The sequence below is a fragment of the Hemitrygon akajei genome, chromosome 9, assembly GCF_048418815.1.
Source record: "Hemitrygon akajei chromosome 9, sHemAka1.3, whole genome shotgun sequence".
NCBI lineage: Eukaryota > Metazoa > Chordata > Chondrichthyes > Myliobatiformes > Dasyatidae > Hemitrygon > Hemitrygon akajei.
Window position 1 is genome coordinate 166,965,586 of NC_133132.1, and position 27,877 is coordinate 166,993,462.

General features: G+C 42.5%; 1 protein-coding gene across 2 annotated transcripts in view; it reads right to left on the reverse strand.

Moving 5' to 3' along the window:
* LOC140733734 (amine sulfotransferase-like) overlaps positions 1 to 27,877 on the reverse strand; it is a 106,312-nt gene that overhangs the window by 38,126 nt on the left and 40,309 nt on the right. For both annotated transcript variants that reach the window (XM_073057450.1, XM_073057449.1), the window contains exon 2: positions 18,586 to 18,752. In XM_073057450.1, coding sequence (XP_072913551.1) covers positions 18,586 to 18,727 — 142 coding nt within the window. In that variant the 5' untranslated portion in view covers positions 18,728 to 18,752. The remainder of the gene's footprint in view (positions 1 to 18,585; positions 18,753 to 27,877) is intronic.

Here is a 27,877-nt window from a genome sequence, read left to right on the forward strand (position 1 = left end):
AAGTGGCAGGCAGGCAAATCCAGGGCAAAAAGCAAAAAGAGCCACTTTTCAACATAATTGTATAAGGGCTATGAGTGTTGTAAAAACAAGCCTGAAGGCTTTGTGTGTCAATGCGAGGAGCATTCGTAACAAGGTGGATGAATTGAATGTGCAGATAGTTATTAATGAATATGATATAGTTGGGATCACAGAGACATGGCTCCAGGGTGACCAAGGATGGGAGCTCAACATCCAGGGATATTCAATATTCAGGAGGGATAGACAGGAAAGAAAAGGAGGTGGGGTAGCATTGCTTGTTAGAGAGGAGATTAATGCAATAGAAAGGAAGGACATTAGCCTGGAGGATGTGGAATCGATATGGGTAGAGCTGCATAACACTAAGGGGCAGAAAACGCTGGTGGGAGTTGTGAGGTTGGGGATGGCATTAAACAGGAAATTAGAAATGCGTGCAATAAAGGAACAGTAGTTATAATGGGTGACTTCAATCTACATATAGATTGGGTGAACCAAATTGGTAAGGGTGCTGAGGAAGAGGATTTCTTGGAATGTATGCGGGATGGTTTTCTGAACCAACATGTTGAAGAACCAACTAGAGAGCAGGCCATTCTAGATTGGGTATTGAGTAATGAGGAAGGGTTAGTTAGCAATCTTGTCGTGTGAGGCCCCTTGGGTAAGAGTGACCATAATATGGTGGAATTCTTCATTAAGATGGAGAGTGACATAGTTAATTCAGAAACAAAGGTTCTGAACTTAAAGGGTAACTTTGAAGGTATGAGAGGTGAATTAGCTAAGATAGACTGGCAAATGATACTTAAAGGGTTGACAGTGGATATGCAATGGCAAGCATTTAAAGATCGCATGGATGAACTACAACAATTGTTCATCCCAGTTTGGCAAAAGAATAAACCAGGGAAGGTAGTGCACCCGTGGCTGACAAGGGAAATTAGGAATAGTATCAAGTCCAAAGAAGAAACATATAAATTAGCAAAAAAAAGCGGCACACCTGAGGACTGGAAGAAATTCAGAGACCAGCAGAGGAGGACAAAGGGCTTAATTAGTAAAGGGAAAAAAGATTATGAGAGAAAGCTGGCAGGGAACATAAAAACTGACTGTAAAAGCTTTTATAGATACGTGAAAAGAAAAAGATTGGTCAAGACAAATGTAGGTCCTTTACAGTCAGAAACAGGTGAATTGATCCTAGGGAACAAAGACATGGCAGACCAATTGAATAACTACTTTGGTTCTGTCTTCACTAAGGAGGACATAAATAATCTTCCGGAAATAGTAAGGGACCGAGGGTCTAGTGAGATGGAGGAACTGAGGGAAATACATGTTAGTAGGGAAGTGGTGTTAGGTAAATTGAAGGGATTAAAGGCAGATAAATCCCCAGGGCCAGATGGTCTGCATCCCTGAGTGCTTAAGGAAGTAGCCCAAGAAATAGTGGATGCATTAGTGATAATTTTTCAAAACTCCTTAGATTCTGGATTAGTTCCTGAGGATTGGAGGGTGGCTAATGTAACCCCACTTTTTAAAAAAGGAGGGAGAGGGAAACTGGGGAATTATAGACCGGTTAGCCTGTCATCGGTGGTGGGGAAAATGCTAGAGTCGGTTATCAAAGATGTGATAACAGCACATTTGGAAAGAGGTGAAATCATCGGACAAAGTCAGCATGGATTTGTGAAAGGAAAATCATGTCTGACAAATCTTATAGAATTTTTTGAAGATGTAACTAGTAGAGTGGATAGGGGAGAGCCAGTGGATGTGGTATATTTAGATTTTCAAAAGGCTTTTGACAAGGTCCCACACAGGAGATTAGTGTGCAAACTTAAAGCACATGGTATTAGGGGTATGGTATTGATGTGGATAGAGAATTGGTTGGCAGACAGGAAGCAAAGTGTGGGAGTAAACGGGACCTTTTCAGAATGGCAGGCAATGACTAGTGGGGTACCGCAAGGCTCAGTGCTGGGACCCCAGTTGTTTACAATATATATTAATGATTTAGACGAGGGAATTAAATGCAGCATCTCCAAGTTTGTGGATGACATGAAGCTGGGCGGCGATGTTAGCTGTGAGGAGGATGCTAAGAGGATGCAGGGTGACTTGGATAGGTTAGGTGAGTGGACAAATTCATGGCAGATGCAATTTAATGTGGATAAATGTGAGGTTATCCACTTTGGTGGCAAGAACAGGAAAACAAATTATTATCTGAACGGTGGCCGATTAGGAAAAGGGAAGATGCAACGAGACCTATGTGTCATTGTACACCAGTCATTGAAGGTGGGCATGCAGGTACAGCAGGCGGTGAAAAAGGCAAATGGTATGTTGGCATTCATAGCAAAAGGATTTGAGTACAGGAGCAGGGAGGTTCTACTGCAGTTGTACAAGGCCTTGGTGAGACCACACCTGGAATATTGTGTGCAGTTTTGGTCCCCTACTTACAGGAAAGATGTAAACAAGACTGAAAGAGTACAGAGTAAATTGACAAGGATGTTGTTGGGTCAGGAGGACCTGAGTTTCAGCATATGGGAAGTTTGAATAGGTTAGGACTTTATTCCTTAGAATGTAAAAGATTGAGAGGAAATTTGATAGAGGTATACAAAAATATGAAGGGTATAGACAGGGTAAACATAAACAGGCTTTTTCCACTGTTTTGGGTGGGACTAGAACCAGAGGTTGTGGGTTAATGGTGAAAGGTGAGAAGTTTAAGGGAAACATAAGGGGAAACTTCTTCACTAGTGCTGCATGCGAGTCTGATCTCAACATTTAAAAGAAGTTTGAATAAGTACATGGATAGTGGGGATATGGAGAGCTATGATAATGGGAGGTTAATGGGAGTAGATAACTTAAATGATTTGGCATGGACTAGATTGGCCAAAGGGCTTGTTTCTGTGCTGTATTTCTCTATGGCTCCAAGTCTTTCTGTAGCTTTTCTACTTCCTCAGAACTACCCGCCTTTCATCCTATCTTTGCAACAAAGCCATCAATTCCATCATCCATATCAATGATAAATAATATAAAAAGAATTGGTCCCAACACTGACCCCTGTGGAACACTAATCACAGGCAGCCAACCAGTGAAGGCTCTCTTTATTCCCTCTCTTTACCTCCTGCTAATCAGCGATTGCTCTATGCTAGTAACTTTCCTAGAATACTATGGGCTCGCAACTTGTTAAGCAGCCTTATGTGTGGCACCTTGCAATGGGCTTCTGATAATCCAAGTACACAACACCCTCTTGTTTGTCTATTCTGGTTGTTATTTCTTCAAAAAGTCCCAACAGGTTTGTCAGACAAATTTTCCATTGAAGGAACTATGCTGATTATTGCCTACTCTATCGTGTGTCTCCAAGTATCCCAAAACCACTTCTTTGATGTCTGACCCCAACACCCGGAACTTCCACCATACCGCTAGAATCTTCTATAATGCTGACTGATGCAAAATACTTATTCAGTTCGTCCACTATTTCCTTGCCACCATTACTACCTCTCCAGCATTATTTTCTAGCAGTCCAATATCCACTCTTGCCTCCCTTTTACTCTTTATGTATCTGAAGAAACTTTTGGTATCCTCGTTAATATTATTGGTTAACTTTCTTTCATATTCCATCTTTTCCTTCTTAATAACTTTTTTTTGTTGCCTTCTGCTGGTTTTTAAACGCTTCCTAATCCTCTAATATCTCACTAATCTTTGCTCTATTATATGGCCTCTCTTTGGCTTTTATGTTGGATTTGACTTCTCTTATTAACCACAGTTGTGTCATCTTGCCTTCAGAATAATTCTTCCTCTTTAGTATGTATAGATCCTGCGCCTTTGGAATTGCTTCCAGAAATTCCAGCTATTGTTCTCTTCCGCCATCCCTGCCACTGTTTTTAAGACCATAAAATCATATGATTACTTGCCCGAAAGGATCCTCTACTTTAAGCTCTCTAATCAATTCTGGTCCATTCCACAACAACCAATCCAGAATATCTGATCTCCTAGAGGGCTCAACCACGATCTGCTCTAAGAAGTCACCTCACAGGCTTTCCCCCTTCTAGAATTCAGCACCAACCTGATTTTTTTCAATCTACCTGCATATTGAAATCCTCCATGATTATTCTAACATTACCCTTTTGGCATGCATCCCCCCCCCCCCCATTGTAATTTGTAGACCACATCCTTACTACTGTTGGTCTGTAAATAACTCCCATCAGGGTCTTTTTACTCTACCCACAATGATTCAACACCTTCCAAACCTATGTCACCTCTTTCCAATGATTTGATTTCATATTTTACCAACAGAGCAAACCTGCCCCCTCTGCCTTCCTCCCTGTCCTTTTGTATCCTTGGACATTAAGCTCCCAGCTATAATCTGCTTTCAGCCATGATTCAGTGATGTCAATATCGTCATTCCTGCCAATCTGTAACTGTGCTACAAGTTCATCGACCTTATTCCATATAGACCATAAGACCATAAGACAGAGGAGCAGAATTAGGTCATTTGGCCCATCGAGTCTGCTCCACCATTCAATCATGGCTGATCTTTTATTCCACTCTTCAGCCCTACTGCCCAGCCTTCTCCCCATAACCTTTGATGCCATGTCCAATCATGAACCTATCAATCTCTGCCTTGAATACACCCAACAACCTGGCCTCCACAGCCGCCTGAGGTAATAAATTCCACAAATTCACCACCCTCTGGCTAAAGAAAATTTTCCGTATCTCTGTTTTAAATGGATGCCCCTCTTTCCTGAGGCTGTGCCCTCTTGTCCTAGACTCCCCCACCATGAGAAACATCCTTTTCACATCTACTCTGTCTAGGCCTTTCAACATTCAAAAGGTTTCAATGAGATCCTCACTCATCCTTCTAAATTCCAGCGAGTACAGACCTGGAGCTATCAAACGTTCCTTGTCTGATAACCCTTTCATTCCTGGAATCATCCTTGTGATGCTCCTCTGGACCCTCTCCAAAGTCAGCACTCCTTACTTAGACGAGGAGCCCAAACTGTTCATAATACTCGAGGTGAGGACTCGCCAGTGTCTTATAAAGCCTCAGTATCACATTCCGACTCTTGTATTCTAGACCTCTTGAAATGAATGCTAACATAGCATTTGCCTTCCTCACCACTGACTCAACCTGCATGTTAACCTTTAGGGCGTTCTGCACAAGGACTCCCAAGTCCCTTTGCATTTTAGAATTTTGGATTCATTTAAGAAAATAGTCAGCACATTTATTTCTACTACCAAAACACATGACCATGCATTTTCCAACATTGTATTTCATTTGACACTCTCTTGCCCAATCTCCTAATCTGTCTAATTCCTTTTGCAGCCTACTCGTTTCCTCAACACTACCTGCCCCTCCACCAATCTTCATATCATTTGCAAACGAGGCAACAAAGCCATCTATTCCATCTTCTATATCATTGATATACAGCATAAAAACAAATGGTCCCAACACCGACCCTTGCGGAACACCACTAGTCACTGGCAGCCAACCAGAAAAGGATCCTTTTATTCCCACTCGCTGCCTCCTACCAATCAGCTAATGCTCTAATCATGTTAGTAACTTTCCTGTAACAGCATGGACCCTTAACTTGGTAAGCAGCCTCATATGTGACACCTTATTAAGGCCTTCTGAAAATCCAAATATACAACATCCACTGCATCCCCTTTATCTATCCTGTGTGTAATCTCCTCAAAGAATTCCAACAGGTTTGTCAGGCAGGATTTTCCCTTAATGAAACCATGCTAACTATCAATCTCTATCTTGTCCTGTGTCACCAAGTACTCCATAAGCTCATCCTTAGGAATTGACTCCAACATCTTCCCACCCACTGAGGTCAGGCTAACTGATCTATAATTTCCTTTCTGCTACCTTCCTACTTTCTTAAAGAGTGGAGTGACATTTGCAATTTTCCAGTCCTTTGGCACCATATCAGAGTCCAATGATTTTTGAAAGATCATTCCTAATGCCTCCACTATCTCCACTGCTACCTCTTTCAGAACCCTAGGGTGCAATTTACCTAGCCTGGGTGACTAATGTACCCTTAGGTCTTTCAGCTTTTTGAGCATATTTTCCTTTGTAGTAGTAACTGTACTCACTTCTCTTTCCTCATACCATTCAATATCTGGCATACTGCTGGTGTCTTCCACATTGAAAAATATTCATTTAGTTTATCTGCTATCTCCTTGTCCCCTGTTATTATTTCTCCGGTCTCATTTTCTAGCAGCTCTATATCCACTCTCATCTCTCTTTATTTTTCACATTCTTAAAGAAGTTTTTACTATCCACTTTGCTACCACAGTATTTGCTAACTTGCTTTCATATTTTATCTTTTCACTCCTAATGATTCTTTCAGCTGCTCTCCGTACGGTTTTAAAATCTTACCAATCCTCTGTCTTCCCACTAATTTTTGGTTTGTTGTGTAACGCCCTGGGTCACCTCAGGCTCGCTCAGCTCGTTCTCGTCTAGGGGGAGCAGCCTTCGGCCCCGCCAAACTGGGTAATCAGCTGGTGTGGATGCTGTGTGATGTCCCCGCCTCGCCCAAAAACAGACAGTACACCATATGCGATTAAATGAGTACAATTTATAAAGGTTACTATAACTAAGTGATTAATAACGATACAGTATATATAAAGGAAAAAAAATAAAGAAAAGACGCCAAACTTATCAAAGTCCAAACCACTTCATGCACAACTGTTGGAGCTCAATTACTGAAGTCTTCTGGCCACCATTCGATCCCCTCCGAACTCCTCGACTCGCAGCTTAGGACCATCCGAAGTGGTCAACCAAGCACATCTAGCTTCATCTCCTCTCCTCGGGGTACCTCCTGGCCTTGGACCCCCGCTTGGGGTTCGTTCCTCACCCAGTTTACAGCATCGCATCCTCTCTCTCTCACCCCCTCGCGCCAACCTCCCCAAAAGCCCGCCAACCATAGATTACAGACTCAGAAGAAAGAACAACATTAATCCCAATTGGTTTACAAAGGAATACAATTCTCGTTATCAGTAAATTTTAACCCAAACAAGCTTCCAGCACTCTCTCGCAACAAAGAAGCATTCCTATTAACAAAACAAAGAAGCCATTTTGATTACATACACAGTAACAAAGAAAAAGAAGAAATCCCCTTTACACTCTCCCCCCACCAAATAAAAGTCATGTCCTCATGACTATTAAATAACTCGCCACCTTTCCTGCCAACACACCCTAACCCAAGCACAGTGACATCTCCTCCCCACAGAGTAAACCTCACGCCCTGTTCCTCAGGCGCTACATAAGCCAACTATCTGGGAGTTCCCTAACCCTTCTGAGACCTCCGTACCCCCTCACCTAAACCCTTCAGGCTCGGACACAACTGGGGATATCTCGGGCCCGCTACCAACTCCTCTCTCAACCTCTCACTCATGCCCCACACTGCACACAGCTAACCCTCCCCACTACACCTGACTCAGCGGGAGAAGGGCCAAAGGTCTCTTCCTCAATCGAGGGAAAGTCAGCAAAAGGCAGCATGTACCACACATCCAGCACATCATCCTTCAAATCCGTATTCTTCCTCATTTCTGCGATCGGTAGCTGCTGTTTGATCTTCTCCAAACGGAAACACGTGACCTTCACGGCTCCTGCAGTCTCTACAGCCTCCTGCAATCGAGAGATCAGCTTCTTCTCTGGCCCCTGCAACTCTCACCACAGGCTCAGCAGTTCTGACTCACACATCCCGGCCATCTCAATCTGGGACGCAGTTACTCCAACAGCTTCTTCCACCCCGACCTGAAAAGCAGCAGTTAAAGATTGGTCAGCCTCCAGTTCAGTATTCACTGCACTTCTCTCCAGCTTTTTCTTCCTCATGACTTCTTCCAGATCACTCTCTCCAGTCTCTCCGTCTTCATTTCAAACCTGATTCTGTAGAGACAGTCACTCACGAGCTGCGACCTTCGCCAGCCCTGGCACGTGTCCAGAAAACACTTTAACTCTGTAGTTCTCAGCCGCTCCTGCAACGACCCCACTTCATATTCTCCTGAGGCAAATCCAAATACCAAGAGATCATCCACACATACCAAAATTCCAAACACCCCCACATCCCCCATGGTCTTCCACATGCCCTGCGGGAAGGTTGCAAGGGCTCCGGATATGCCCTGTGGCATCTTTTCGGACTGGAAGACTCCTAGGGAACTTATAACGGCCGTCTTCTCCTTGTCGGCCCCACTCATCAGGATCTGGCAACATCCACTCCTCAGATCCAGCACCTTAAACCACTTCGCACCGCTCAGATAGGCCATCGCCTCTTCGGCCCTCGGGGCCATATTCTGGTCACTGACAGTGCGCCTCTTCAGTGCAATATAATCCACACGCACGCTGCCTACGTCTTCCACGGCTTCAGGGGCCAGTCGCCGCAACCTCTCTCTCACCGAGGTGTCTTCAGCGGTCAACTCCCCTCCCTCGTGGTATTTCGCAGCGTCCACGAAGAGGGTCTCACCCTCAGATACTTCCCCCAGGCCGTACCACCACCGGCTCTTGTTTGAATTCGGTATCGGCCCAATGCTGCTACACACGTCCGCACAAACAGCTCGAAACTCTGGGTGCATTGACAATGCCTCCAAACAGCGCTCACCCGCCTCCTCCGGGCAGGCCCCCAAGCACACCAGCAGGATATTGGTTCTCTCCAGAACCGAAACGCTACCCGTCTCAACAGTGTCTGGACACATCAGCATTAACGATTCACAAACCTCAGTCACCTCCACATTTACCTCTAAGAACTCCATTTTCACTGACCAACAACCGTCGTCTGGATTAGCACCGGCACTGGTACCCCAAATCTCCAGTGTCCTCAATGTCGGCCCCGCCAAACTGGGTAACCAGCTGGTGTGGATGCTGTGTGATGTCCCCGCCTCGCCCAAAAACAGACAGTACACCATATGCGATTAAATGAGTACAATTTATAAAGGTTACTATAACTAAGTGATTAATAACGATACAGTATATATAAAGGGAAAAAAATAAAGAAAAGGCGCCAAACTTATCAAAGTCCAAACCACTTTGTGCACAACCGTTGGAGCTCAATTACTGAAGTCTTCTGGCCACCATTCGATCCCCTCCGAACTCCTCGACTAGCAGCTTAGGACCATCCGAAGTGGTCAACCAAGCACATCTAGCTTCATCTCCTCTCCTCGGGGTACCTCCTGGCCTTGGACCCCTGCTTGGGGTCCATTCCTTGCCCAGTTTACAGCATCGCGTCCTCTCTCTCTCACCCCCTCGCGCCAACCTCCCCAAAAGCCCGCCAACAATCACTTACAGACTCAGAAGAAAGAACAACATCAATCCTAATTGGTTTACAAATGAATACAATTCTCATTATCAGTAAATTTTAACCCAAACAAGCTTCCAGCACTCTCTCGCAACAAAGAAGCATTCCTACTTTTAACAAAACAAAGAAGCCATTTTGATTACATACACAGTAACAAAGAAAAAGAAGAAATCCCCTTTACAGTTGTATGCCCTGGCTTTTGTTTTTACATTAGTTTTGACTTCCCTTGTCAGCCACAGTTGTATTATTTTGCCTTTTGAGTATTTCTTTTTTTCTGGAATACATCTATCCTGCACCTTCCTCATTTTCCCCAGAAACTCATGACTTTGCTACTCTGCTGACATCCCTGTCAGCATCTCCTTCCAATTTACTTTGGCCAACTCCTTTCTCATACCACTGTAATTTCCTTTACTTCACTGAAACACTGCTACATCAGACTTCACTTTCTCCCTGTCAAATTTTAAGTTGAACTCAACCATATTGTGATCACTTCATCCTAAGGGTTCTTTTACCTTATGCTCCCTGATCACCTCCAGTTCATTACATAACACCCAATCCAGTACAGCTGATCCCCTAGCAGGCTCAACACCAAGCTGGTGTAGAAAACCATCTTGTAGGTATTCAATGTCACGTATCCCGTGACCTGGTTAAAGAACCAACAGAAATGGCAAACGCATTGGAAACACAAAGTACACTGCAGATGCTGTGGTCAAACGCATTGGAGTCTGGTATTGCTATAAACTAATAGTGTTTATTATTAGACTACGCAATACAGTACTATAAATGCAAATATATCAAACAGGTTAGCAATGATATACATATACATAAGTGTGGAAATAGGAACAAAACTAGGCTCTTTCAAACCTAGGGGTAAATGGGTACAGTCTTATGATGATATGTAAGAAAGATCAGTTCAATGCACGAAGTTGCTGTTGTTGTAAGAGAGAGAGATTTGTAATCCAAAGACGTATGTTGTGAGAAGGCAATTATGTCGATATTCCAAAATAACAATAGCTGTAGGTTTTATCTTCCGAAGTTGATCCACTCCACACACGAAGTATCACCGACAGTGAACTTCAATGAATATCCTTTCAACATAAGTGGTACCACACCCAAATTCAGCTACGGGTCACCCCAAAGTGATGGCCACGGGATACTCAAACAAAATCCACATATGGATTATCACCAGCAGTAGCTTATCACTGAGGTACCGTCTTCAAATGGTAAAACTACCAACCCAAGACAGGATTATCACACACAGGTAGATTCCACAAGGTTACCTCAAACACACAACTGTGATAGCCACTTATCCAGTTCCATGACATACGAAATAACTCCTACAGTGATTTGCCACAGGGGTGCCTTTCTTCAGTGAACTACCACACCCAAACAAGGGTAACACACAAGTGGTATTCACAAAGGTTTCCCCCTCACCAGAGAACCCACTCTTGTGGATTAACTACATGACAGTCTCACCTTCGTATTCGAATGGAACTCAAACTCACCCTTACGGGCTACAGAGGAGAGAGTCCAAACAGTGATCTCTTTGTCACTAGGTTTCTTCTGTTTCAAACCTTCTTCTCCCCCTCTTCTCTTCCTTTAAAGTTACCGAATGTGACCACAAACAAAAGTGACCGTTCTTCTGTGGTAAAGTTATCAACCCAGGCCAGGGTTGCACACACAAATAACTCCCCACCGGTCACACCTTTTCTGCACTGCGAGAGCCACTGATCGATTTCCCCAAATCGATCCTCCAAAACCCCCACCTTCCTGTGGGTACAACAAAGTTCATCCAGTGTCCAAAACCGTGTGTCTGTCTGTGTATCAGCGGACCTGGTTTTTATCTCCACATGTTGGACACCAGCTGTCCATCAGCCTGCTCCGCCCTCCTCACTCTGTAAGAACTTTACAAGCAGGCAAGTGTCCTTGCAGAAAGGTAAACAATTTGCAGAGAAACCATAACATCAATCTTTCGAACAGTTTCTGTCTCTCTCTCTCACTGCATTGGACACCTCCCTCTCTCTCTCTGTAACAGCTCAAACAGTGTCCAAAAGCCAGTCTCATCCTCCCGACATGTGCGTGTTGAAATCTCCCATGATTATCATAATATTGTCCTTTTGACGTGCCTTTTCTATTTCCTATTGTAATCTGTGGTCCACATCCTAGCTACTGTTTGGAGGCCTGTATATAATTGCCATCAGGGTCCTATTATCTTGCAGTTTCTTAACTCAACCCACCAGGATTCAACACCTTCTGATCCTATGTCACATCTTACTACTGATTTGATGCCATTCTTTACCAGCAGAGCCACACCACCCCCTCTGGCTACCTTCCTGTCCCTCTGATGCAATGTGTAACCTTGGACGTTCAGCTCCCAACTGCAACCATCCTTCAACCACGATCCAGTGATGGCCACAACATCATACCTGGCAATCTGTAATAGTGCAACAAGATCATCCACCTTACATCTATTCTCCATGCATTGAGATACAACACTCTGAGTATTGTGTTTGCTACCCTTTTTGATTCTGCATCCCTAATCCACTGATACTCACCCTACTGGCTGCAATTATGTCCTATCATCTGCCCTTCCTGACAGTCTGACTGTATGCTATCTTTGCTTTTTTTAACCATCTGTCCTATCCTGAGTCCCTTCACTCTTGGTCCCACTCCCTGCCAAATTAGTTTAAATCCTCCCAACAGCTCTAACAAACCTACCCATGAGAATATTGATCCTACTCATGTTTAGGTGCAACCAGCCTCTTTTGAACAGGTCATTCCTCCAGAAGAGATCCCAATGATCGAAGTACCTGAAGTCCTGCCCCTGCACCAGCGACTCAGCCACACATTTATCTGCCAGATCATCCTGTTTCTACCCTCACTGGCTCGTGGCACAGGTAGCAATCCAGAAATTACAACCCTGGAAGTCCTGCTTCTCAGCTTTCTGCCTAGCTCTCTAAATTCTCTCTTCAGGACCTCTTTGCTTTTCCTTCCTATACCAATATGTGCCAAGACATCTGGCTGCTCTTCCTCCCTCTCCAAAACATTATGGATGTGATCCAAGATGTCCCTGACCCTGGCACCAGGGAGGCAACATAGTATTTGAATGTCCCATTCACATCTACAAAATCTCCTGTTTCTCTGACTATTGAGTCCCTATCACTACCTCTTCTCCCTCTTTTCATACTGCTGAGGCCACCGTTGGTCAGGGTTGACCATGGATGTTGCATCCTAGTTGTCTAGATACACATGCCAAGGCAGTACGATATGGAGAGCAAGCTGTTGCCCACGTAGCAAGCACCTGCTCTCCACCCTGCTGATGAAACCAATGGCACCAGCAGTGTCGCAGGAGTTGCCAGTCAGCTTTGAACTCAACGTAGGACTGCCGTAGGGACTCCAGCTCTGGATTTTTTCCTCGGGGTTTACTCCTGAAGTCTTCCCCTTGAGTGGGTACAGCCGCAAGGTTTGAGATCAGGGATTTCCTTCTCCTAGAAGAGCTGCCAACCACGGCTGACCAGCCCCATCTGCCTGAAGCGACTGCTTTACAGTGCCAGTCAGTAGAAATGGTTCCGCTTGGCTTAGTAGCTAAGCTATACATGAAGGCCAGGAGCTGGACTTGGTTGTCAGAGGCTGTATGAAGTGCATGCCATTGGGAGCATTTAATAGGTAATGGGAGCTTGTCTCCATTCCCACTCCAGGTGTAGGTCCGTGGTCCTTTCTGCACCATGGACCTATTACTCAGTGGCAGTAACCCAGTATCCATTACATTTCCCTGGGAGGTCATCCCCCACAACTGTATCCAAAATCGTATGGTTATTATTGAGGGGAATGGCCACAGGGCTGCTCTGCACTAAATTTCCATTTCTCCTGACAGTCACCCAGCTATTCACCTCCTGCAGCTTCGGGGTGACTACTTCCCTGTAACTCTGATCAATTATCTCCTCACTCTCCCGTACAAGCCAAAGGTCATCGAGCTGCTGCTCCAGATCCCTAACACGGTCTTCAAGGAGCTGCAGCCGGATGCACTTCATGTAGGTGTCGTTCCCCGGGAGACTCTGGGTCTCCCAGGACTCCAACATCCGGTATGAAGAACACACAAAGCCATTTACTACATTAGGCCTGCATTCAAATATAAGACCTTCAGTCCTGTATTCACCCTTTTCAATTTTGTCCACCTTTTATGTTGCAACTCATCCTGTTGACTGCAGTTTTGCCCTGTCAACAGCCTCTCCTTGCTAGCAGTCTCACTGCACACTGCGTCTGTTTGTAAACCAACTACCTCATCCTCAGCAGTATCATTCCAGTTCCCATCCCCCTGCCAAATTAGTTTAAACCCTCTCGGACATCTCTTGGAAACCTGCCTGCAAGGATATTGGCCCCCCTCGGATTCAGGTGTAACACGTCCCTTTTGGACAGGTTGTACCTTCCCAAGAAGAGATCCCAATAAATCTGCCCCCTGCCCCCTGCACCAGTTCCTCAGTCACACATTACCCTGCCAAATCTTCCTATTCTTACCCTCAGTGGCATGTGGTACGGTCAGAAATCCAGAGATTACTACTCTGGAGGTCCTGGTTTTTAGCTTCCCACCTAGCTCCCTGAAATCTTTCTTCAGGACCTCCTCACCTTTTCTACCAATGACATTGGTGCCAATATGAACCAAGACTTCTGTCTGCTCAGGTTTCCCCTTGAGGATGTCATGGACCCGATCTGAGACATCCCTGACCCTGGCACCAGAGAGGGAAGATGCCATCTGGGTGACTCTATTGTGCCTCTGTTCCTCCAATCCTGATGGCAGTTACATACAGGCCTCCTAACAGTGGCTGGGATGTGGACCACAGATTACAATAGGAAATAGAAAAGGCATGTCAAAGGGGCAATATTATTATAATCATGGGAAAGTTTGTCTTCTACCACCTCTTCAGATACTACATCAAACGATTTCTTACTGAGACATCTTAAAAGTCTTTTTCCTTCTGCCTCTGGGTAAATGCTTATTCGCAGTAGTTTGAAATTTATCTCAAGTCATGCTTCTCCCTCAGCTGTTACCTTTCTTTCATTAATTTCTTGAATTATATCCAACCACATTCACAGCATTTGCCATCTCACACAGCCTTAGAAATTTTCCCCAGTCTTAATCACAAATCTCTGATTATTTCTTCATAATTGTATTCCACACTAGCTTTCTTTCCAACCCAAATTCCATTCATGTATATCTCAGGGAGATAAATCTCATCATGTATATCTCAGGGAGATAAATCTCATCATGTATATCTCAGGGTGGACTTGAATGGCTGTGGCAGAGAATTTTAGCTGCTGCACCTTCTCCAAGCCCATTTTGCACTGAAGACCCAATTGGGCCTCTAAGAGGACCCAGCCTTGTTGTAATTTAGAGGCTTAATGCCGCAATGATCCAGAGCGCTGTGCTGGCTGGAGTCGAGGCTTTTTGCTTTGACTCTTGATAGGGTCACCCATGCCAAAGGGTAGAGACCAGACTAAGGGGTTCAGCTCAGGACTAACAATCCTTACTGGTACAACAAAACTGTTACAGAAACTGCAATGAATAATCCTAGCAACACACACAAAATGCGGGTGGAACGCAGCAGGCCAGGCAGCGTCTATAGGAAGAAGCACTGTCGATGTTTTGGGCCGAGACCCTTTGTCAGGACGTCCTTGGACTATTTTTACTGTGCCCATAGTCTGTTTTTTTTTTATCAATTATGCTATTGTTTTGTGGTTTTGTGCAGGTCTTGTAGCTTTAGTTTTTGGTTTTGTTTTTGTCTGGTGGATTTGGAGCTCCTTTCCGGGGAACGCGCTAGACGGTAGCATGATATTAATACGCAGCAGCCTCTCCGGACTCTGGATTGGGGATGCCCAACGTTACGTGGATTTTCTGGTGTAGTCTGTTTTGTCATATGCTCTTGTGATATCATTCTGGAGGAACGTTGTCTCATTTTTTAACTGCATTGCATTTGTGGTTTCTAAATGACAATAAACTGAATCTGAAGATGGAGGATCTTCATAGCTGCCCTAAACGCCAGAGATGTAATGGGCAAAAAAAAAACGACCCCATTCAGACTCCTTTAGCCCTCTCACCAACCCATTTGTTTCTATCATTAGCAAATACACTTAACAGTTTTTAGCCTCTGGATCTCCAACATCTGCAGAAGCTTCTGTGACTACTTACTTGTTCTACAATGAAACTACCTGCTGCCACCTCTATAATATTCAACCCCACTCTTACCACAGCATCACAGCTGAAGAAACCCATACCTCTTCCAACACACTCCTAGTCTCCCCCATTCTAAACTATAAACTTGCTCCACGTAATATAAATTACCATACAACTTTCAAGCTTGCCAATTTATACTGGGATATAGCTACAAGATTTTTACCAAATTTTAAATTATTTCATCCTAGTTATCAAAATCTCTTTCTCATTGGCTGTTTTGCTCCATTCCGGTGTACCAAATTTGGCTTCCTGGCCATTTTCTGGTTTCATCGGTCCATCATGACCATGGCTCAAGCAACAAAAGTGATAACCACCAATGTTGGACAAATTCCCTCAGATTTTTTAAAATGTACTAACTCTGGTTTACCTGTTATTTTGTCCCAATTACTCAAAGGATCTGAGGCAATTTAAAAAATATTGCTCATGAAATTATTTTATTGAGATGAATCACAGAATAGTCCCTTCCAGCCTTCGAGCCACGCTGTCCAGGAACCCACCTATTTAACCCTAGCTGAGTCAAAGGACAATTTACAAATGTAAAGCCCTGGTTAAGATTGTTACTGCTGTGCCGTAGGTATTTCATTTTAGCAGTTCTGTAAGAGCAATCTGTACTGCTTTCAGCATGTTTGGGTTTAAGCTAAAGATAAGGAGCTATGATGTTCAACTTAGGAATGTTGTGTCAGCCAGTCAGGATGGTAGAATTGGGAGCAGGTTCTAGAGAACACAGGGCGGAGAAGTTTTTGGGATGGACACTGATGTGGGTCGAGGTCTTTTTGACAGAACCTGGGAGAAGACGGGAGGGAAGATGGCTGAGGATGATCCCTGTTGGACAAGGTGTTTTGTGCAGTTGAATGGCTTCAAGGAGGAAGGACCAATTTTCCTTGAGGGAACCTGTTCGAGATGGATTTCGAGTGACATTTGGAAGGTGGTAATCATGAGGAAATCTGCAGATACTGGAAATTCAAACAACACACACAAAATGCTGGTGGAACACAGCAGGCCAGGCAGCATCTATAAGGAGAAGCACTGTCGACGATTCGGGCCGAGACCCTTCGTCAGAACTAACTGAAGAGACAGATACTTAGAGATTTGAAAGTAGTGGGGGGAGGGGGAAATGCGAAATGATGGGAGAAGACCGGAGGGGGTGGTGTGTGCTTTCACGCAGACCGAGGGTCCAGTGCATGAGTTAAAGACAACGTCAAGATGAGCTCCAGCTTATGTGCACATTTGGACTCCGTTAACTGTAATGATCTCTTTTCATTTTTTCCCCTTTACTTTTTCCTATTAACTGTTCGATACAGCTGACGTTTGAAAACATACTCTCGTTATGATTGTATGCAGTGTACAATGTTAGTTCTTGCTGATGGTTAATTGAATGGGGGTAGTACTTACACAGTTGCACAGATCGGGGTTCAGGTGGTCAAGATATCCCAACTTCATGGTTTTGGTGGGACCCAAGTCATAAGGACCCTAGATGTATGGAGTTTGAGAAAGGTGGTTTTCTCAGTGCTGTTAGTGAGGAGCTAACAAGCTGCATCTCTGGCGAAACCTGGCAAAGAGGGATTTCACAATGACTAATTAGCCAGTGTCTTTGGTATGTCTTTGGACTGTGGGAGAAAACCAGAGCACCCCAGGGGAAACCGAGACAGTCATAGAGAGAACATACAAATTCTTTACTGACAGCGGCAGGGAAGGAACCCGCTTTGCTCTTTCTGTACTGTGCTAACCACTACACTACTGTGCCACACTCTGTAACTGAGTAAACTTTAATGTTTAACAGCTAGCCTAGAGTTTTCTTTGACCACACCAGTTCCTGTGAGCTGGGGGCATGTGGCTTAAAACAAAATCCATTGTTGAATGCTGGCAGAAAGGAATGCTGGAGAGATAAATATCAACAGAAAACGAGAGTTTTCTGTACGTATAGTGTTATGTGTGATGAGAAAACCAGATGGAGATGGGGTCCAGAGATGAACCCCCGTGAGCTATGCTGCTAATGAGAGAGAGGGATGAAGAACAGAGGGAGAAGCATCTGATACAGATGGGAGAGAGAGAGACAAGAATTAAAATGGATGATTTAGTATTATGGCTTCTTTGCTAATTGTTGACTTTAACGCCAAGGACATTTGGCCTGTCTGTGTGGATCTCTGCTGACACAGCAGAGTGATGCCAGGTTCCTGCTGAGAGAGGAGGGAGGGGCCAGTTTGATAGACATGGAGTTGATGGATGGCTGGTACCCCAGCTGGGGAGATAAAAGATGGGTCTGCTGAGACACCGGCAGACACGCCACGAGACGCTGCAAGAGTGTTGTGCACCCACAGGAAGGTGGGGGCTTACAGGACTGAATCAGGAGATCGGTCACAAAGCTCACAGTGTGACGGCAGGACCGGGAGGGGCTTGTGTGTGTCCACTCACGCCAGAGTGACGAGTCCACCACGGAAGAACGGTCTAGTCGGGAACGGAGGGGTCATAACCGAATGACCACATCAGTACAATGGAACAAGAAGACAACAGAAGGTTTGCCTGCTGCAGCTGCTCCCATCTCACTCACACACTCTCTCTCTCTCCAATGTCACAACAGCAACTACCTCGACTTAAACTAAACTGAACTCTGCATTACCTTAAGACTATTCATTTACCCCTAGACTACGATAGAGCTTGGTTTTGATTCTTAGTTCTACCCTTCTGTATTTATCATTGCTAACCTGTTTTATATGTATATTTACATTTTTGATACTGTATTACTCAGTTTACTAATAAACACCTTTAGTTGCAGTACCACCAGACTCCAACGTATCATTCCATTTCTGCTGGTTTGGTAACCCGGTCACGGGGTACGTGACAATAGAAATTACCTGATGCACCATCAATAACTCTCTGAGACGTGAGGCGAGATGTAGGCTTTTATTGGCTGGAAGAAAGAACAAGCAGCAATTGACCACCATACTACATCCTGGAGACTGAGGGCAGGGCTCAGGCTCCAATCGCCTTTATACCGGGGTCTGTGGGAGGAGTCAGCAGGAGGGGCGTGTACAGACAGGTATATGTAGTTCACAACATTACACACAAGTTTCTTACCAGATTTGGGGTACGTCACAATGAAGACATCAGAATCATTTATTTCAAAATGTTCCAGTTGCTCCAAGTGTTCTTTTTTGTAGATCGATGAAACAAAGGTACAACCTTTGTACTGAAAATAATAATCATCAGTCGAGGACATTTTCTTGCTTGCACAACTGAGAAACCTACAAAAGATGATCAAAAATACTCATCCAATTGTCAGATAAAAATATAACAACACAATAAACATGAGAGGTTCTGCAGATACTAGAAAGCCTGAGCACATAACAATAGAAATGGTGTTGAGGTTACTGGAGACTCAAGATGCTCAAATCTAGAACAAAACTGTTCTAAAGTTTGAACACAGAAATGCAGTTTTTATACATTAACTGATTGCTTGGATACAGATGTTGACCCAATAGAATCTTTATGCACTTGTGCACCCAGTATCTGGTATTAGTAACCAACTAAATCTATGTATTAAAGGCCCATAATACTTGAGAATTAGCAAAACGACTATCCAGTATTCAGTGTTGTCCTTGAGTCCTTTGTTTGCATCTTTACGTTGTTTTGGTATAATCTGATTCTGATCATCTGATTCAACATACTCCATTGTCTTATGTTTAGATGATGCAAATGAGAACTTCCTGGTAACTTCACTTTTCAGACCCCATCTCTTCAGCAGCTAGCCCCATACGGTGGGATAGCAGCTGACGCTGAGCAGGCAGTACTGTGCGTTTGTAATCTCTGCTTTTATTTTGTTTTTTTTTAATTGAAGTTCATCATCAAACAAACATTTCCATAAGATGTATTTCAGACATTGTATATATATATATATAGTTACGGATTCAGGCAACAATAAATATATGAGTTAGGCAAGGGTTTTTGTAACAAATAACACGTTTATTAAACACTGAAAACAAACCCCCCTAAAGTAAACAAATCACTAACGTAACCGGAAATCAGCTGCTGTGCGGCAGCTTAAACAGTCCTTAAAGCAATGAAGCTTACAGTCCTTAAAGCGATGTTGCAAGAACAGTTCTTTAAAGTAGTATTGCCAAAAGTTCAAAATGCTCACAGTCCATTTAAAGGAGAGACTTTTTAAGACGATTTAAATTCTCTTTCACGTCGTTTTGTTTCGGTTCCCCAAAGTCGAACTTTTCCCACGAAGAATTTACGGAACAAAACGGCTTAAAGGCACTGACCTTTCCTTTACCACCATTCTCAATCCTTTCTGGTATTTCCCAGGGATTAACACGAGAATAGTCAATGAAATCCTTCCGAATAAGGATCAAACAAGGTCGAACCCGTTTCACCATCAAAATCGATTCTCCTTGATCTTTAACTCCCAAACTCCAACCTTCACTCTCCACTGATTCTCAACTAGCAGTATTGTAAAGAAACTACTGGCAATGACCTTTTAAACTTTAGGCATTAGATAAAACTTCATCTTTCAACTAAACTGCGTCATAACATTAAATCATGCAGTGGCATGAAATCAACATGGCAAATCCAGCCACGAACTGCCCCTCCTCACAGGGAGGGGTCCTCCTTTTATACCCTGTAAAAAAAACCTGTCACATGATCTCTACTGGTGGGAAAATGACATCACTCCACCATCACAAGACCATTACCTCAAGTCCAGTATAGCTTCAACCCCAGTCACGGGACAAGGGTACCACTGTCACGTGTCACGAGTACGTAACACCTCCCTCCAAAAAAACATTTTTGGTCTGACAAGAACAAAAATTTCAAAAATTATTTACAAGAAAAACAAATGTATAAATATTATAACATACACAATATACAATACCATCATATAACATCTTACAACTCACAATACAATAGGAGTGTTACAATTGTAAAAAAAACCACTCCATAAAAAAAATTACATTGTACATTCAACATCGAGATAGACAATCAGCAACCACATTATCTTTACCTTTAATGTGAGTTATCACAATATTGTACTATTGTAACATCAAACTCCAATTTAATAATCTTCTGTTTTTGTTTTTCATTTTACTCAAAAAAACTAACGGATTATGATCAGTGTAAACAATAAGTGGTTTTTGAGTTGTACCAACATATACCTCAAAATATTCCAAAGCTAAAACAAGAGATAACAATTCCTTCTCTATTGTCGAATAGTTTCTTTGATGCTTATTAAATTTCTTAGAAAAGTAAGCTACTGGATGGTCAACCTCATCACCCTCATTCCTTTGCATCAATACTGCTCCTGCAGCCTCATCACTAGCATCTACAGCAAATGAAGAAGGTTTTTCAAAGTCAGGTGCCTTAAGCACAGGTTGTTGACATATCATTGTTTTCAATTTTTCAAATGCTTCTTGACAAGGCACTGTCCACACAAACTTCACATTCTTCTGCAAAAGGTTAGTTAATGGAAGGGCAACATTAGCAAAATTCTTACAAAATTTTTGATAATATCCTACCATTCCCAAGAATCTTCTGAGAGTTTTTTTCCCCGTTGGAGTGGGAATCTCTAAAATTGCCCGAACCTTTGCCTGAACAGGAGCTACCTTACCTTGACCCACAACATAACCAAGGTAAGTCACAGTGGCATGTCCAAATTCACTCTTAGCTAAATTAATAGTTAAGTTAGCTTTTGAAAGTCTTTCAAACAATTTCTCCACCACAATAATGTGTGCTTCCCAAGTATCATTTCCTGTCACTAAATCATCAATATAAGCATCAGTATCTTTCAATCCCTGAGTCACAGAGTTATTCATCCTCTGGAAAGTACCTTGGGCATTCTTCATCCCAAATGGAAGAACATTATATTTATATAGCCCAGATGGAGTTACAAATGCAGAAATCTCTCTACCTCTGTCTGTTAATGGAACACACCAATACCCTTTCAATAAATCAATCTTTGTAAGGAACTTTGCTTTTCCAACTTTATCTACACAATCATCTACTCTAGGAATTGGATATGCATCTGTTTTCGTTACAGCATTCGCCTTCCTATAGTCCGTACAAAACCTAATACTACCATCTGGTTTTGGCACCATAACACATGGTGAACTCCAATTCAAGATAGAATGTCTAATAATATTATTCTCTAACATATATTTAATTTCTTTCTCAGCAAGTTCACATTTTTCTATGTTCATCCTATATGAGTGTTGTTTAATAGGTTTGGCATCTCCAACATCTACATCATGAGAAGCTATAGTAGTCCTTCTCGGAACATCTGGAAACAAATCCTTATATTTAAAAATTAATTCCTTCATCTGCTGTTTCTGCTCTAGCTATAAATGTGCTAATTTCTCATCAATATTTTCCAGAATGGTTGAATTTGGTAACCTAACAGAAACAATGTTGGATTTAGAATGAAATTCAGATGAATCATCTATCATGTTCCTAGTTAAATCAAACTCATTCTCACTAACCACAACAGTCACAGTATCAGATTGTTTCCCAAAATATGGTTTTATCATATTTATATGGCAAAGTTGTGTTGACCTTCTACGATCTGGAGTTTTTATTACGTAATCCACATAATTGATTTTAGACACAATTTCATAAGGACCATGAAATCTAGCTTGTAAAGGATTTGTCTGCACTGGGAAAAGAACCAACACCTTATCTCCAGGCTTAAACATCCTCATCCTAGCTTCTTTATCATACCAAGTTTTCATTTTCTCCTGGGCCAACTTTAAATTTTCCTTGGCTAAGCTACAAGCTTTATGTAACCTGTCCTTAAATTTCAAAACATAGTCCAACAAATTAGTGTGTATTTCCTTACTAATCCACTGTTCTTTTAATAAAGCTAAAGGTCCTCTAATTCTATGCCCAAACACAAGTTCAAATGGACTAAAACCTAAAGATTCCTGTACCAATTCCCTTACTGCAAATAAAAGTAAGTTTATACCATCATCCCAGTCACTTTCATTTTCCACACAATATGTCCTAATCATATTCTTGAGGGTAGAATGAAACCTCTCCAAGGCACCTTGCGATTCTGGATGGTATGCAGACGAAGTGATTTGCTTAGCTCCCAATTTATAAACTATCTCTTGAAACAATCCAGACATAAAATTACTGCCTTGATCAGTTTGTATTTCCCTAGGCAATCCAAAATAAGTAAAGAATTTTATAAGAGCCTTTGTCACAGTTTTAGCTTTTATATTCCTAAGTGGTACTGCCTCTGGAAACCTAGACGAAGTACACATGATAGTCAACAAATACTGATATCCAGTTTTTGTCCTTGGTAATGGACCAACACAATCTACAATAACTTTAGAAAACGGTTCACCAAATGCTGGAATAGGCTGTAATGGAGCTACTGGTGTAACTTGAATTGGTTTACCCACAATTTGACAAGTATGGCACGTTTTACAAAACATCGCCACATTTTTTCTTAGACCAGGCCAGTAAAAATGTTTTAAAATCTTGTCCACAATTTTCCTTACCCCTTGATGTCCACCTAAAGGCACACTATGAGCTAAAGTCAAAATCTCATTTCGATAAACTTTAGGGACAACTACCTGGTAAACAACATTCCATTCCTCACTTGCAGGAATTGTAGGTGACCTCCACTTCCTCATCAACACTCCTTTTTCCAAGTAATATCCTACTGGCACCTTCTCAATTTCACTATCTAGTAAAGCTTTTTCCCTTAATTTTATAATCTCAGGGTCTCTATTCTGCTCTGCTATCATCTCCTTCTGAGACAGAGATAAATCTTTATAGTCAGACTTACTCCAAGAATCTTGTTCAAACAACTAAGGTAAGAAAATCTCTGACACATCCTCAAAACTTGAATCCTGAGTTGAACAGTCATGAGTAACAACCTCATTCTGCACATCAATCTTTTTAGCCATAGCTCTAGTCACAACACAGGAAGAAGCTGTGTTAGAATTCATCTCTGGTTCCTCTGACTCCATTGTCAAATGCACTTCAGGGAAAACTTGTACACCTGCCAAGTCATTACCTAACAATAAAGAAATACCCTTCACAGGTAAGCTATGCTGTAATCCTACTTTAACAAATCCTGTAACTAACCCTGACTTTAAGTTTACTTTATGTAAATGTACAGGCATAAAATCACTCCCAACACCTCTTATATAATTTACCTCACCAGTATCAGACTCCTCAATAAACTTCAATACACTGTCTCACATCAGTGATTGAGAAGCTCCAGTATCCCTAAGAATTTTTATTGGCACCAGAGTAGATCCTTCTTTCAAGGATACAAACCCTTCAGTTATAAAATGATCATATCCCTTTTTAACTTGGTCAGACTCTAACAAAGCCTCATTTGTGTTTATCAAACCCTGTAATTTTACAGGTGCTTCAGAATGTTGCACACAAGCATCTGGAACTGCTTCCTTCTCTTTCTTTTTCAATCTGAAACAGTTAGCTATTACAAGGCCAGGCTTCTTACAATAGTTACAAATAAGACCAAACTGTCTTTCCTTCACAGGTTTTCCTTCCTCCTTACCTTTCTCATTAACATCTGATTTAATTTCTGATTTACCTTGAGTCTCCATGTTATCTTTCCTCTTAAAAATTCTGCCCTGAGGAAATTTATTCTTATGGATTAAAACATACTCATCAGCTAATCTAGCACAGTCCTGCAATTTATCAGTATCCCTCTCATTTAAGTAGGTCCTTACTTCAATAGGAATGCTTCTTTTAAATTCCTCCATTAAAATCAGCTCTCTCAATGTATCATAGTCCTCATTTACATTTTTAGAAGAAACCCATCTCTCAAAACACACAGCTTTATCATAGGCAAATTCCACATAAGTCTTTTCCACAGACTTCTTCAAACTTCTGAATCTTTCTCTATACGCTTCTGGGACTAATTCGTATGATTTTAGAATATGCATTTTCACAATATCATAATCAAGTGCTTGCACAGCAGCTTGACTAATCTGTTGGAGTTTTTCGAGGATGTAACCAGGAAGTTAGACGGGGGAGATCCAGTGGATGTGTTGTACCTCAATTTTCAGAAGGCATTTGATAAGGTCCCACATAGAAGAAATCAAAGCTCAGGGCATCGGGGGGTAGGCATTGACATGGATAGAAAACTGGTTGGCAGATAGAAAGCAAAGGGTAGCAGTGAATGGGTGTTTCTCGGAATGGCAGGTGGTGACTAGTGGGGTGTCACAGGGCTCGGTATTGGGACCACAGCTGTTTACCATTTACGTTAACAATTTGGATGAAGGCATAGAAAATAACATCAGCAAATTTGCTGATGATACTAAGCTGGGTGGCAGTGTGACATGTGATGAGGATGTTAGGAGAATTCAGGGTGACTTGGATAGGCTGGGTGAGTGGGCAGATACTTGACAGATAGCATTTAATGTGAATAAGTGTGAGGTTATCCACTTTGGGAGTAAGAACAGGAAGGCAGATTATTATCTGAACGGTGTAAAGTTAGGTAAGGGAGAAATACAAAGAGATCTAGGAGTCCCTGTTCATCAGTCACTGAAGGTGAATGAGCAAGTGCAGCAGGCAGTGAAGAAGGCTAATGAAATGTTGGCCTTTATTACAAAGGGAATTGAGTACAAGAGCAAGGAAATCCTCTTGCATTTGTACAGGGCCCTGGTGAGACCACACCTGGAGTATTGTGTACAGTTTTGGTCTCCAGGGTTAAGGAAGGACATCCTGGCTGTAGAGGAAGTGCGGCGTAGATTCACGAGGTTAATTCCTGGGATGTCTGGACTGTCTTACGCAGAGAGGTTAGAGAGACTGGGCTTGTACACGCTGGAATTAAGGAGATTGAGAGGGGATCTGATTGAAACATATAAGATTATTAAGGGATTGGACAAGATAGAGGCAGGAAATATGTTCCAGATCCTGGGAGAGTCCAGTACCAGAGGGCATGGTTTGAGAAGAAGGGGTAGGTCATTTAGGACAGACTTAAGGAAAAACTTCTTCTCCCAGAGAGTTGTAGGGGTCCGGAATGCACTGCCTCGGAAGGTAGTGGAGGCCAATTCTCTGGATGCTTTCAAGAAGGAGCTAGATAGGTATCTTATGGATAGGGGAATCAAGGGATATGGGGACAAGGCAGGAACCGGGTATTGATAAGGAATTGATCAGCCATGATCTCAAAATGGCGGTGCAGGCTCGAAGGGCCAAATGGTCTACTTCTGCACCTATTGTCTATAGTTAAAGCTGTGTAAACTTGTTGTGCTTTACCTTTAATTACACTCTGTAACAACACTGACCATTTATCTTTCGGCCACTCTAACATCCGAGCAATAGTTTCAAAATGTTGGAAATATCTTTCCACCTCTGTTTCGCTAAATAGAGGGACCAATTTAATTTCTTGATTAGCAACAAACGGCTTTTTAGAACCAGAAGACTGATTCCCAGACTTTAATTCCTCCATTGCATAATCAAATTCTCTTTTCTTTTGATCAGCTGCTAACTTACAATGCTCCAATCCTGCTTTACTTTGTTCCAACTTCATTTGTTCAATTTGCAACTGCATCTCTATATTACTTATTGGAAACGACTCTAAAATCGATTCATCAAAAACACCGGAATCCACAAAGTGTGACGTGATTTTTCTCTGTATTACAGCCTTTGATGTAGTCTGCAAAATACCTTTAAGTTGCAATTTACTAGCTGTCTCAGTCACCTCAGTTTTTTCCGCCTTTGCTAACAACGCTGCGCCTGGCGAAGCCAGAAACTCATCAATATTCATCGTTGCCGAATACCATTCACAAGCCAATCAAACAAAAGAATCGAGTATTCCCCGTTTCCAATACACCGACTCAAAAGTTAACAAGCATTTAAACTCAAATGATCCAATCCGGACGCAGCCCCCATATTTATGTTACGGATTCAGGCAACAATAAATATATGAGTTAGACAAGGGTTTTTATAACAAAAAGACGTTTATTAAACACTGAAAATAAACCCCTAAAGTAAACAAATCACTAATGTAACCGGAAATCAGCTGCTGTGCGGCAGCTTAAACAGTCCTTAAAGCAATGAAGCTTACAGTCCTTAAAGCGATGTTGCAAGAACAACCCTGCTTGTTATTTCTTCAAAGAATTCTAAAAGGTTTGTCAGGCAAGATTTTCCCTTGAGGAAACCATGCTGACTATGGCCTATTTTATCATGTGTCTCTAAGTACCCTGAGACCTCATTCTTAATAATTGATTCCAACAACTTTCCAGCCACTGAGGTCAGATTAACTGGCCTATACTGTCCTTACTTCTACCTCTCCGCATTCTTGAAGAGGGGAGTGACACTTGCAATTTTCCAGTCTTCCAGAACCATTCCAGAATCTAGTGATTCTTGAAAGATAATTACTAATGCCTCCATAATTTCTTCAGCCACCTCCTTCAGAACTCTGGGGTGTACCATCCGGTCCAGGTGACTTATCTACCTTCAGACCTTTCATTTTGCCAAGAACCTTCTTCTTGGTAATGGCAACTTCACACAATTTTGACACCTGACACTCTGGAACTTACACCATACTGCTAGTGCCTTCACAGTGAAGACTGATGCAAAATACTTATTTAATTTGTCCCCCATTACTACCTCTCCAGCATTGTTTTCCATCAGTCCGATATCCATTCTTGCCTCTCTTTTACACTTTATGTATCTGGAGAAACTTTTGGTATCCTCTTCAATGTCATTGGCTGGCTTACTTTGTATTCCATCTTTACTTTCCTAAGGACTTTTTTAAGTTGTCTCTGTTGTTTTTTTAAAAGTTTTCCAATCTTCTAACTTCCCACTAATATTGGCACTATTATGTGCCCTCTCTTTTCCTTTTATGTGGGCTTCGACTTCTCTTATCTGTCACGGTTGTGTCATCCCATCATTGAAATACTTCCTCCTCTTTGGGACATATATATCCTGTGGCTTTCTAATTGCTTCCAGAAATTCCAGTGATTGCTGTTCTGCCGTTATCCCTGCCAATGTTGTTTTCCAATAAACTCTGGCCGACTCCTCTCTCATGCCTCTGTAATTCCCTTTACTCCACTGTAAATATGATGCATCTGACTTTAGCTTCTACTTTTCACATGTCAGGGTGAATTTAATCTTATTGTGATCACCTTCCCCTAAGGATTCTTGTACCTTAAGCTCCCTAATCAATACTGGTTCATTGCACAACATGCATAAAACTCAATCAAGAATAGCTGATGCTGATCCCCTAGTGTGTTCAACCACGAGCTGGAGTAGGCCTATAGCCTCAGCTCATCACACAGTGGAGAAAATTATGGCAAAGCTCGCAGACACAAAGCCCAGGGCAGCCGGAGCAGGCCACGGCCTCAGCCTGGGAGTGGAGTAAACATCACGGAGTAACAAATAGAACTGT